The sequence below is a fragment of the Rhinopithecus roxellana genome, chromosome 20 (genome assembly GCF_007565055.1).
Source record: "Rhinopithecus roxellana isolate Shanxi Qingling chromosome 20, ASM756505v1, whole genome shotgun sequence".
NCBI lineage: Eukaryota > Metazoa > Chordata > Mammalia > Primates > Cercopithecidae > Rhinopithecus > Rhinopithecus roxellana.
Genome location: NC_044568.1, coordinates 73581141 through 73594135, shown reverse-complemented (window position 1 = coordinate 73594135; position 12995 = coordinate 73581141). Strand labels below are relative to the sequence as shown.

At 46.3% G+C, this 12995-nt stretch overlaps 1 protein-coding gene across 2 annotated transcripts; it reads right to left on the bottom strand.

Annotated features, from left to right (window-relative positions):
* Positions 1 to 300: 300 nt before the first annotated feature.
* On the bottom strand, positions 301 to 12705 carry LOC104668287 (mpv17-like protein). 2 transcript variants are annotated; one of them, XM_010370954.2, is made up of 4 exons: positions 12282 to 12705; positions 8215 to 8285; positions 1257 to 1286; positions 301 to 1175 (listed from the first exon to the last, which is right to left on the bottom strand). In XM_010370954.2, exons 1-4 carry the CDS (start codon positions 12565 to 12567, stop codon positions 996 to 998), a joined length of 567 nt encoding a protein of 188 aa, XP_010369256.2. In that variant the 5' UTR covers positions 12568 to 12705; the 3' UTR covers positions 301 to 995. The 2 variants fall into 2 exon arrangements, with proteins under 2 accessions (XP_010369256.2, XP_030780975.1); XM_030925115.1 differs by lacking the exon at positions 8215 to 8285.
* Between the last annotated feature and the right edge of the window lie 290 nt (positions 12706 to 12995).

Below are 12995 nucleotides of genomic sequence, written 5' to 3'. Positions count from 1 at the left end.
GACTTACGAGATCAGGAGATTGAGACCATCCTGGTCAACATGGTGAAACCCGTCTCTACTAAAAATGCAAAAATTAGGCCGGGCACGGTGGCTCATGCCTGTAATCCCAGCACTTTGGGAAGCTGAGGCGGCTGGATCACGAGGTCAGGAGATGGGGACCATCCTGGCTAACATGGTGAAACCCCATCTCTACCAAAAACACAAAAAGTTATCCAGGCGTGGTGGTGGATGCCTGTACTCCCAGCTACTCGGGAGGCTGAGGCAGGAGAATGGCGTGAAACAGGGAGGTAGAGCTCAAAAACAAAAACAAACAAACAAAATACAAAAATCAGGTGGGGCGTGGTGTAGTGGTGTCACATGCCTGTAATCCCAGCTACTCAGGAGCCTGAGGCAGGAGAATTGCTTGAACCTGGAGACAGAGGTTGCAGTGAGCTGAGATCACACCACTGCACTCCAGCCTGGGCAACACAGCAAGACTCCATCTCAAAAAGAAAAAAAAAAGCATTTACTGAATTTTAGTAAAAAAATAACAAATTATGTATGCTTTGGGGAAAGAAATCTTGTTTTTAAATCTTCATTTCGATTGAGTTCTATGTAAATTAAAATTCACTATGAGAACTATTTTCTGGTATAAAAGTTCATCTGCCCAAAAGTGTTCAGGAGATAAACCTGAGATTTTAGAATAGAAATGTAAACATCAAAACCAAGTTTCCCGAAACTTGGGTTAAAATATTAGAAATATTAATAATTCTGAAATGCCATTTTGCCACTATTATTCATATCAACCAAAAAATTAGAGAATTAATATTTCAGACTAGAACAGGAAAAAGTATCTGAATACAATTCAAAAATAATCATAATTTTTTTTGAGTGGGTTTATAAATAATAATTCCTCAAAATGAAATGCATAATTGGCACATCAAGTATTTTGTCTGCAGGCAATTCTGTGCATTTTAGGTCAAATATGTGGTCTCTTTAAGAGAGTCCTTGACGTCTCATTTCTCCGGGAACCCTTCTATGGCACTGGTCCACTTTGTACGAAAAATGGTGAAAGCTGACTTCAATGTGCCGTCACCACTCTGCTGGGAAAAACAGATGAAGATGGCCCAGAGAAAACCACAGACTCCGGTGTAAGCTGTTCTCCATTGAACAGGAACAAGGCTGAAGTTGGTCAGCTGGAACAGAGAGAGAGAGTTCGTTAGGGCCACATGGAAACCAAAGCCCTGAGTTAATATTACTGAGTAGGCGGAACTTACCTGTACAAAGGGCCAGTACACCAGTCCGCTCTGGAATTTAAAAAAAAGAAAAAAAAGCAACAACTTTATTGGAATGAATGCCTTTTATTTTTTATTTATTTTATTTTTTATTTTTTGAGACACGGTCTCACTCTGTTGCCCAGACTGGAGTACAGTGGTGCAATCTTAGCTCACTGCAACCTCTGCCTTCTGGGTTCAAGCAATTCTCATGCCTCTGTCACCTGAGTATCTGCGATTACAGGCGCACACCATCTGACCTGGCTAATTTTTGTATTTTTAGTAGAGATGGGTTTTTACCATGTTGGCCAGGCTGGTCTCGAACTCCAGACCTCAGGTGATCCGCCCACCTCGGCCTCTCAAAGTGCTGGGCTTACAGGTGTGAGCCACTATACCTAGCCTAGCATACCTTTTAACCACACAAAACAATTGCACAGTTCATTCCATAAAAGAGTAACAAATATTAGGCCAAAAAGATGCCGAGGTAGTATTACATTTCAGACTAAGCTGATTAAATTAGACTACTTAAGGCCTCTAGAGTGAGGGGGTTGGGGAGTTGTGGGGAAAAAGACTATTAGGTACAAGACATTTGTATTAATTATATTTTTAACACCAGAATGAAAAGTCTGCTAGAATCAGTACCAATTCTGGAAGACAATCTCTTTGGAAATGACAACATATATTTATGCATTGCAGTTTCCTGGATACCATGAAAAAATGATGCAGAAATATATCTGTAAATACAAAATCATCAATTAATTTTTTTTTAATTTATTGTTATTTTTTGAGACATGTCCTCTCTATGTTGCCCAGGCTGGTCTACAACTCCCAGGCAAAAGCAATATTCCCACCGCAGCCTCCCAAAGTGCTGGGATTACAGGCATGAGCCACCGCAGCCTCCCAAAGTGGTGGGATTACAGGCATGAGCCACCGCAGCCTCCCAAAGTGCTGGGATTACAGGCATGAGCCACCGCAGCCTCCCAAAGTGCTGGGATTACAGGCATGAGCCACCGCAGCCTCCCAAAGTGCTGGGATTACAGGCGTGAGCCACCGCAGCCGGCCGAATTATTTCATTTATGTATTTATTTTGAGATGGAGTCTCATTCTGTTGCCTAGGCTAGAGTGCAGTGGCAAGATCTTGGCTCACTGCAACCTCTGCCTCCTAGGTTCAAGCGATTCTCCTGCCTCAGCCTCCTGAGTAGCTGGGATCACAGGCGCCTGCCACCATGCCCGGCTAATTTTTTTTTTTTTTTTTTTTTTTTTTTTTTTTTTTTTTTTTTTTGAGACGGAGTCTTGCTCTGTCACCCAGGCTGGAGTGCAGTGGCCGGATCTCAGCTCACTGCAAGCTCCGCCTCCCGGGTTCACGCCATTCTCCTGCCTCAACCTCCCGAGTAGCTGGGACTACAGGCACCCGCCACCTCGCCCGGCTAGTTTTTTGTATTTTTTAGTAGAGACGGGGTTTCACCATGTTAGCCAGGATGGTCTCGATCTCCTGACCTTGTGATCCGCCCATCTCGGCCTCCCAAAGTGCTGGGATTACAGGCTTGAGCCACCGCGCCTGGCCATAATGTATATTTTATATTTATTTATTTATTTTTTTTTGAGACGGAGTTTTGCTCTTGTTGGGAATCTCAAATTCCCGACCTCAGGTGATCCACCCACCTCTGCCTCCCAAAGTGCTGAGATTACAGGCGTGAGACAGAGCCTAGCCCTTAATTTTAAAATATACTTTAAATATAAAATATACCCCTATAATCCCAGCACTTTGGGAGGTCAAGGCGGGCGGATCACATGAGGTCGGGAGTTTGAGACCAGCCTGACCAACATGGAGAAACCCCGTCTCTACTAAAAGTACAAAAATTAGCAGGGCATGATGTCAGGAACCTGTAATCCCAGCTACTCAAGAGGCTGAGGCAGGAGAATCGCTTGAACCCGGGAGGCGGAGGTTGCAGTGAGCCAAGACTACATCGTGGAACTCCAGCCTGGGCAACAGAACAAGACTCTATCTCAAAAAAAAAAAAAAAAAAGAATTTAAAACTTTAGCAAAAATAATCAGAAGACTAAACTCATCCAAACATGGCTTTCCTTCTTTCTTTCTTTGGTTTTTTTCTTAATAGAGACGAGGCCTCACTATGTGGGCCAGGTTGGTCTTGAACTCCTGGCTCTAAGAAATCCTCCCGCCTCTGCCTCCCAAAGTGTTAGGATTACAGGCGTGAGCCACTGTACCTGTCCATGGCTTTATTTCTTATGGCTGTGTTTTTTTCTTGTCAGAATGTAGTATCATGCAGTAGTATATTTTGTTCTCAAACCATTCTCTCACCAAAAGAAATCAGGATGCCTCAGAGAATTGGCTGATTGTAGGGCCAGGGCAGGGCAGGGCAGGTGCAAGGTACAAGATGGTTCTGGAACATACTGTCATGCCAGAAAGGAAGTGACTTACGAAAGAAGAAAAGGAGAAAGAAGATGGGTGATGTCACAGGACACAGGAACCAGCTTAGAGGGACTCCCACTGGCCAAATCTGGGACATGTGAGCACTAAAGATAATTAAACACTGCCATGAACTCTCCTCTGTGCTTCGGCAATCTCCCTCTGAATAGCCCAAAGACATCTGGCATTCAACGTTTCCCAAATTGAACTCACCTCATTTCTTTTCTTTTCTTTTTTTTTTTTTTTTTTGTTGTTGTTGAGACAAAAGTCTTGCTCTGTCACCCCGGCTGGAGTGCAGTGGTGCGATCTCGGCTCACCACAATCTCCGCCTCCCAGGTTCAAGTGATTCTCCTGCCTCAGCCTCCTAAGTAGCTGAGATTACAGGTGCATGCCACCACACCCAGCTAATTTTTTGTATTTTTCAGGAGAGAACGGGGTTCACCATTTTGGTCAGGCTGGTCTTGAACTCCTGACCGCAAGTGACCCGCTCGCCTCGGCCTCCCAAAGTGCTGAGATTACAGGCGTGAGCCACCATGCCAGGCCAGTTTTATTTTTTTAAATACAGACAGGGTCTTGCTGTGTTGCCCAAGCTGGTCTCAAACTCCTAACCTCAAGGGATCCTCCTGCCTCAGCCTCCCAAAGTGTTAGGATTACAGGCATGAGCCACCACACCCGATGTGCTTCCTTATTTCTTATGTGAACTTGGTTACCATAACTCCCACCTTTGGTTTCCTTTGCTGCCATTACCTAACCGTGAAGTTCAAGATCCTCAGCTCCAGGCGTTCAACAGTCTCCAGGATCCAAACTCATTCCAAGTTGTTCAACAAATACTCTGTGAACACCAAACTGCCTGTGGTTTCTCCCCTCCAGGCATACCATGGTGCTTCACACATTGTCAACTCTACTCAGCTCTTCTGCCCCTGGAGTGCCCTGTCCCCCAGTATGTACATAACTCCAGATCTTTTTATTTATTTATTTACTTTTTTATTTTGAGGCAGGGCCTCGCTGTGTTGCCCAGGCTGGAGTGCAGTGGCACAATCATAGCTTACTGCAGTCTCAACCTCCTGGGCTCAGGAGATCCTCCCACCTCAGCCTCCTGAGTAGCTGGGACTATGGGTGCGAGACACCATGCCCAGCTCATTTTTGTATTTCTGGAGATGAGGTTTTGTCATCATATTGCCCGGGCTGGTCTCAGACTCCTGAGCTCAAGCAATCCACCCACCTTGGCCTCCCAAAGTGCTAGAATTACAGGCATGAGCCACTGGTGCCTGGCCCCATCAAGACTTCCTTGATCCCATACACCTCCTCACTGTGCTAAGTACCCATGGAATCTGAAAGCATTTCTCGTCAAACTCTAGTTAATGACTTGTCTATTTATCTATCCATCCCATCCCTTTAGGTCAGAATCTGTGTTTTATATAGTTTTTTGGGTATCTTCTACTAACACACCTAAGACACACCTAAGACAGCACCTGGAAGACACTTTTCTTTCTTTTTTTTTTCTTTTTTTTTTTTAAGGGAGTCTCCCTCTGTCGCCAGGCTGGAGTGCAGTGGCACGATCTTGGCTCACTGAAACCTCCACCTCCCGGGTTCCAACAATGATCCGGCCTCAGCCTCCTGAGTAGCTGGGATTACAGGCGCCCTCCACCACACCCAGCTAATTTTTATATTTTTAGTAGAGACGGGGTTGCACCAACTTGGCCAGGATGGTCTCGATCTCTTGACCTCGTGATCCACCTGCCTCGGCCTACCAAAGTGCTGGGATTACAGGCTTGAGTCATCCTGCCTGGTCAACAGTTTCTTATTACAGGAAATCTTCCCACAAAATCTCCAAATGGGCTGGGCTTCAGACTGCTGGTTTACCCTCTTTCTTTTCCTGAAGGTAGATGAGACTCACTCATTGTAACCACTGTTTTTTTTAAAACAGTATGCAAATATTCCTGTGTTCATATACAAATCCCTGCCTGAAGCTTGTTTCTTTCCCAATTCTACTTCCTGCTTTTTTTTTTGAAACAGGGTCTCACTCTGTCACTCAGGCTGGTGTGCAGCTATGCAATCACAATCACAGCTCACTGCAGCCTCGACCTCCCAGGCTTGCAATCCTCCCATCTCAGCCTCCTGAGCAGCTGGGACCACAGACATATGCCACTATGCCCAGCTAATTTATTTTATTTTTGTACAGATGGGATTTCACTATGTTGCCCAGGCTGGTCTCAAACTCCTGGGCTCTTTTGGGAGGACTTTGGGAGGCTTAGGCAGGCGGATCACCTGAGGTCAGGAGTTCAAGACCAACCTAGCCGACATGGTGAAACCCTATCTCTACTGAAAAATACAAAAAATTAGCTGGATGTGGTGGTGCAAGTCTGTAATTCCAGCTACTCAGGAGGCTGGAGGCAGGAGAACTGCTTGAACTCAGGGGGCAGAGGTTGCAGAGAGCAGAGATGGTGCCACTGCACTCCCCACTAGAGGACAGAGCAAGACTCCATCTAAACACACACACACACACATAACAAACAGAAGAAAATCACATTTGGTTATCATCATGGGGTCCTCAATTTCTGCCCTAAGAGAAATCACAAGAGTTCTGAACACATTCCTTGTAGTTACTATACTCTATACCCGAGTATAGAGGCTCAGGGGAAGCCTCTGACTTCAAACCTCTCCATCCTCTGTCTCTAGCCATCAAGTAATGCTGGTTCAGGGGCTTGGTACCATTGGTACCATCCAACAGATGATGCTAGAAGCTGTGGAGGGAATAGCTGGGTGTGGCTCAACACTGCTTTGGATAGGGAATGAAGAACATGTGAAGCCCTAGGCCAGTCTGTGAACATTCTGTAATCCCAAAGATTTACCTCCTTGTGATGAATACAATCAAACATGCTCTAGGGCAGAGATGAAAAGTATCCCTGACTTTGCCAGGCCTTAAGGACACTGTTCAATAAATATTAACTGAATCAGTGAATAAATACATGTTGGACTGAACTGTATATATTTGTGCCGAGCAAACAGTAAAACGGCTGATTTGCTTCAAACCTTGGAATAACCCTTGGAAACCTTCTCCTTCGCTATCAATACCTTTGTGATGTTAAAGTTCTCTTCACCAGGACTCTGCAGAAAGCTCACCTGAAAACACTGGCTCTGAATGTGGGAATGACTCCATTAAGCCACTCACAATCTGTAGTCCCTATTTTACAAATAGAATCCTAATTTACAGAATAAATTGTTGTGTCTTGGGCTGCAAAATTCACAAAATAAATTGTGATCATTAGTAAGAGTTAATAAAGTCAGAAATCATTGACAACATTGAGATATTATTTATTTTCTTCTTTTTTTTTTTTTTTGAGATGGAGTCTTGCTGTGTTGCCCAGGCTGGAGTGCAGTGGTGCGATCTCAGCTCACTGCAACCTCTGTCTCTAGGTTCAAGTGATTCTCCTGCCTCAGCCTGCTGAGTAGCTGGGATTACAGACATGCACCACCATGCCCGGCTATTTTTTGTATTTTTAGTAGAGATAGGGTTTCACCATATTGGCCAGGCTGGTTTCAAACTCCTAACGTCAAGTGATCCGCCTGCCTCAGCCTCCCAAGTGTTGGGATTACAGGCGTGAGCCAGCGCGCCTGGCCCGGAGACATTATTTCTTTCCAATTCATGAGAAGCACAGATACTCTTAGCCCCTCTCCTCATACATCTATTAAAATAACTTGAAGATTTCTCTGTCAAAATATTGGACCCTTCTGCCAACCAAACTGGAGCTCTAATTTAGGAATAGTTTAACAGAAATGGACTTAATGTTAAGGTGGGAGAACCGCTGGAGCACAGGAGTTCGAGGCCAGCCTGGGCGACATAGTGAGACACTCTCTACCAAAAAATTTCAAAATAATTAACTGGGTGTGGTGGCACATGCCTGTAGTCTCAGCTACTCAGGCGGCTGAGGTGGGAGGATCACTTGAGCTCAGGAGGTCCAGGCTGCAGTGAGCCATGATCATGCCCCTGCATTCTAGCCTGGGTGACAGAATGAGACCCTGTCTCAAAAAAATTTTAATTAAAAAAAAAATACATATATATATATACATATATACACACACATACACACACACACACAAAGAATCCTTTTATGATTATACAAATGTATCAAATTATCACACGTATACTGAAAATATGTACATATATGTGTCAAAGATTTTTTAATGTTTATAAATATATACACAGAAAGTATTTTTCTGTGTGTGTATACATATATATATACACAACTCCTCGAACTCCTGTGCTCCAGCAATTTTCCCACCTCAACATTAAGTCCATTTCTATTAAACTATTCCTAAATTAGAGCTCCAGTTTGGTTGGCAGAACGGTCCAATATTTTGACAGAGAAATCAAGTTATTTTGATAGATATATGAGGAGAGGCTTTACTATATATAAAAATATATATAATATATTTATATATTAATATAAATAAATATATATAAATATATATACACACACACACATATATACAGAAAACGATACTGATTACATTTTCAAATGCCTGACTTACCAGATAGGTATTCCAGAATTTCTGTTTCAGGTCCAAAAATATGTCATCCTTTTCCTGGAGAATGCTCATACCTATTTGCAAAACACCAAAAGAATTTTAAAACATTCAGTAGGGTACCGTATAACAGTGCAGGTTTCAGTTTTCCATTCCAAAATGCAAAGTAACCATCACTATCATCCATCGATACGACCCTTCTGATCCAACAGTGGAAAGAGAACATAATCAGGCACGGTGGCTCAAGCCTGTAATCCCAGCAGTTTGGGAGGCCGAGGCAGGCAGATTGCTTGAGTCCAGGAGTTTAGAGACCAGCCTGGGCAACAGGGCAAAACCCCATCTCTACAAAAAATATAAAAATTAGCCAGGTGTGGTGGCGTGCCTGTAGTCATAGCTACTCAGGGGGCTGAAGTGGGAGGATTGCTTGAGCCTGGGAGGTGGAGGCTGCAGTGAGCTGTGATCATGACACTGCACTCCAGCCTGGGCAACACGGCAAGACCCTGTCTCAAAAAAAAAAAAAAAAGAAAATAGAACATAATCTCCACTCTAAAACTAGATAAATTTTAAAGGAATGATAAATATGAAGTGAGAATAGCAGAGTATAAAAGTTATAGCAGAACAATTATTTTTTCAAAAACTATGGCAATTCACAAAAAGAATCAAGTTACAATAGTGGGCCTATTGGTTACTTTTCTCCACCTTCCAAACATTTTGTGAAATGTCGAACATTTGAACATTTTGACATTTTAATTTCTGTCTTTTAAAAAAAAGCTAGTGGACTGGTTGTGGTGGCTCACGCCTGTAACCCCAGCACTTTGGGAGGCTGAGGCGGATGGATCACCTGAGGTTGGGAGTTCGAGACCAGTCTGACCAACATGGAGAAACCCTGTCTCTACTAAAAATAAAAAATGAGCCGGGCGTGGTGGTGCATGCCTGTAATTCCAGCTTCTTGTGAGGCTGAGGCAGAAGGATCGCTTGAACCCAGGATTTGGAGGTTGTGGTCAGCTGAGATCACACCACTGAGTTTCTGACTGCGTGACAGAGCAAGACTCCATCTCAAAATATAAAAATTAAAAAAGGCTAGTGGACCCAAATACTCTGGCAACTACAAATTTCCCATCAGTATTACCCTATCCAAAAATTGAAAGTGGAACACCAATTGAGCCTTCCTAAAAACACTTTGAAAACTTTGATCTTCAACATTCCTGAAGCGAAATTCACAGTCTGGGCTATATATCAAGACCTTTTCTCCACAAAACAATTTAAAAACCAGCCAGGTGTAGGGGTGCGCGCCTGTGGTCCCAACTACTCCAGAGGCAGAAGTGGGAGGATTGCTTGAGCCCAGGAGGTCGAGACTGCAAAGACGTGTGATCACATCACTGCACTTCAGCCTGGGGAATAGAGAGAGACCCTGTCTCAGAAAAAGGAAAGGAAAAAAGAAAAATGAAATTCAGGTAGCAAGGCAAAGCTCTGCTATTTTAGGAAGGGTTGTAAACTGAGAGTACTTTAAAAATTCTTTCCAATCCCCAATTAGGAGATAGGGGAAATAAGAGCCTTATTAGTTAATTACAGAAGATTCTTACATGACCTAGCAAAATACTGGTAATACTATGTTCCACTTACCTAGCATTAATTAAATGCTAAGTACTTTATGCGCCTCATTTCATGTGTCCCTCCTTACAATTCGCTAAGGTAGGTAGAGTTACAAAGAGGAAAAGAGCTTAGAGAGAGGTTAATAGCAGACGGAGTTCAACCAAGGTGTCTGATTCCCAGCCGAGAGTTGTTAATCTGTTACCTCTGTTTCCCCAAGGTGACCCCAGCACAAAGATCATCTGATTGGTGCAATTTCCACGTAGAGCCTCATGCAAACTTCTAATCCATCCCCTTCCACTTGCTCCTTCATGGAAATTTGAGGTGACCAAAACTGAACCAGAAAAACTGAAAACCGGCTGGGCGAGGTGGCTCATGCCTGTAATCCCAGCACTTTGGGAGGCCGAGATGGGCAGATCACTTGAGGACAGGAGTTCGAGACCAGTGTGGTCAACATGGTGAAACCCCATCTTCATTAAAAATGCAAAAATTAGCTGGGCGTGGTGGTGTGCATCTATAATCCCAGCCCCTCGGTAGGCTGAGGCAGGAGAATCACTTGAACCTGGAGATGGAGGTTGCAGTGAGCTGAAATTGAGCCACTACACACTTCAGCCTGGGCGATAAAGCGAGACTCTGTCTCCAAAAAGAAAAAGAAAAAGAAAAAGAGAACAATCTCACTAGTTGTTTCAGGATTAAATTGGATTCTAGTCCCCTACCCCGTCACCGGTGTACAAGGCTTCTGTAACAGGTGCTGGGAAGCTGTTTGCAAATCTAGTCTGGAAATCATACCGTGGGACCAGGGAAAGACCTTCTGATAAAACATGAGGCCCTAGCTCTCAGGCTGTCTGTCCTCCTGACACACTGATCCCATCAGCCATGTAGTTGGCCGCAATGGCAACAGGCAATCAGGTGGTTTGTGTTTCTGGTGGGGTCTGTAGAGAAAGGAAGTGAATCCAACTCTTCAAAATAAGGTTCAGGGGGCAGGGGAGCTCTCTTCAAGATGGTGGCTTATCTGACCTCAACCTGGTTTAGAAAGCACCAACAGCCCTTAGGAGAAGTTCCCTCCCATTTGGGGGAAAATCTGTGTTCCCCAATCCCAAGGTCAGGCTTAAGACCCATAGAGATTTTCTCCCCAGTTACCCACCCCATCCCCTTCAAGGCTATAGAAATTGCAATGATGATAGAGGCCACAGGGCCCCTTCTGTAAGCAGACGGAAGATCTCCAAAGATCACAAGAATTTAACCAGCTTGAGCAATCAGCCTGTTTTACAGCCTCCTGCCCTCAACCTGTTCTTCCCCAACCCTGGGTGGAATGAGGTCACCCTGTTTGTTTAAACCAGCTCCGAAGTGACCCCAGGTTACTTACAGATGAACCCAAGTTAACTCTCCTCATTTCCATGCTAAAGTCTTCAGCCCAGGAGAAGCTATAGCTTCATGACTATAACCTATGTAACCTATGCAATCTATGTGCTAGCATCATGACTCATTGGGACTCCTACTCTGCATGCAATCACACACCCTCTCCCTTCTCCATCACCCCAGAAAACCCTCCTGTCTCCTTCTCGGGGGCACATACTACTTTGGAGAACACGCCCAGTGTCTTCCTTACTTGTGCCAAGGAAAACTCCCATTGACCAAAACCTGCCTCTTGATGGAGTCATCTGGGACTCGTTAGGGGAATGAACCCCGGTATTTTTCAGGTAATATTTCCATTGCTCTTATTGTAGGCAGTAGAGAAGGTTTCCACAGTCAAGCCCCCCTCCCCCACGCCCCAGGCCTGGGTCGGATTTTCTAAAGAGAGGGTTCCCTGAACCCTTACAGGTATACAGTCCTCCATGGCAAGGATCCAAGGTCCCTTGATGTCTTCCGTGGGACCCCCAGGGGAAAATCTTGTCACCAAAGCAGGACTAGGCCCCTGGGGATGAATTTTCTGAAGATCCAGGCCCAACCTCAGATTCCACCTGCTCTGCCCCCCAGGGTCACGGGTCCGCTTGCATTTTGTTTCTGTGTTGGCCCCGGAGCCCCAGGCATGGATTTTCTGAAGAGCAGGTCGGTCCCTTCCCTGCCCACGACTGGTTCATGGTCACGCAGCTGCTATGGCCTTGAACTGGGATCTCCTTTATTTTCCCGTGGACCCGTTTTCAGGGGAAAAGACCTCCCCAGCCCTGCCTACTCCAGCCTTGACCTACATCCAACCCCCGAGTCTCAGCCCCGACCCTAGCCCCTGACCCGGTGGACCTCTGGCTCCCCAATTTCCCGGCTGCCCAGCCAGTGCCCCCCGCAACTTCTCGCAATCAAACACCCCAGCCTCCAGCCTTTGCCCTGGCCTTCCAGGCCCCTGATGCAGCCCTGGTCTCAGAGCCCCAGCTCCCCGGGACCCCAGGCTCCTGCAGCGCCCTCCCTCCAGCCGCTTGATCCCGAGTCCCTGCCTCCAGTCCCCCAATACCGGGTCCCACCCTCTAGGCCCCCTCCCGGCCCCTCACCGGCATAGAAGGCCGAGATCACGATGGGCGCAGCGACCACCTGGTCGCAGAGCAACTTGGCCGGGAGCGCGCGCTCCAGCAGGCCCAGCCACACGTAGTTGAAGTTGGCGTGGAACGTCACCACCAACGTGGCCACGCGCCGCGTCTGGCGCCAGTCGGCCTCACCGCCCTGCAGCCGCTGCTGCAGCGCGTCCCCGGCCGTGAAGAGCGAGCCGTAGAGCAACACGTTGGTGGGCCACGGGTGGCGCCGGGCCGCGCGCGACAATGCCGGCCACCAGCCCGCCATGTCCGCGCTGTGGGCGCCCGCGATCAGGAGCCAGCGTGGTCAGCAGCTTCCTGCACTGTGTCCGAGCCTCCTGGGCCTCCAGCAGCCCCTGAGCTGGCGCCGCCCGCACCTGCACCTGCCCCCTCCAGATGCTCCGGAGCGATTGGGCGCCCGACCCGCACATTCAGCTCCCGCCGTCCAATCCGGAGGTCACGGGCCGTCGTGGGGGTGAACGTTTGAAAGGTGCCCGGCCCACCCCCATGCGTGGGTCTATTCACACAAAATATACAGAACAGGCAAAGCCACAGAGGCAGAAGGCGTGGGGTTATTTATTTACTTGTTTATTTTTATTTTTATTAGTTAATTAGATATTTTTGAGACGGAGTCTCGCTCTGTCGCCCAGGCTGGAGTGCAATGGCGCGATCTGAGCTCACTGCAACCTCCACCTC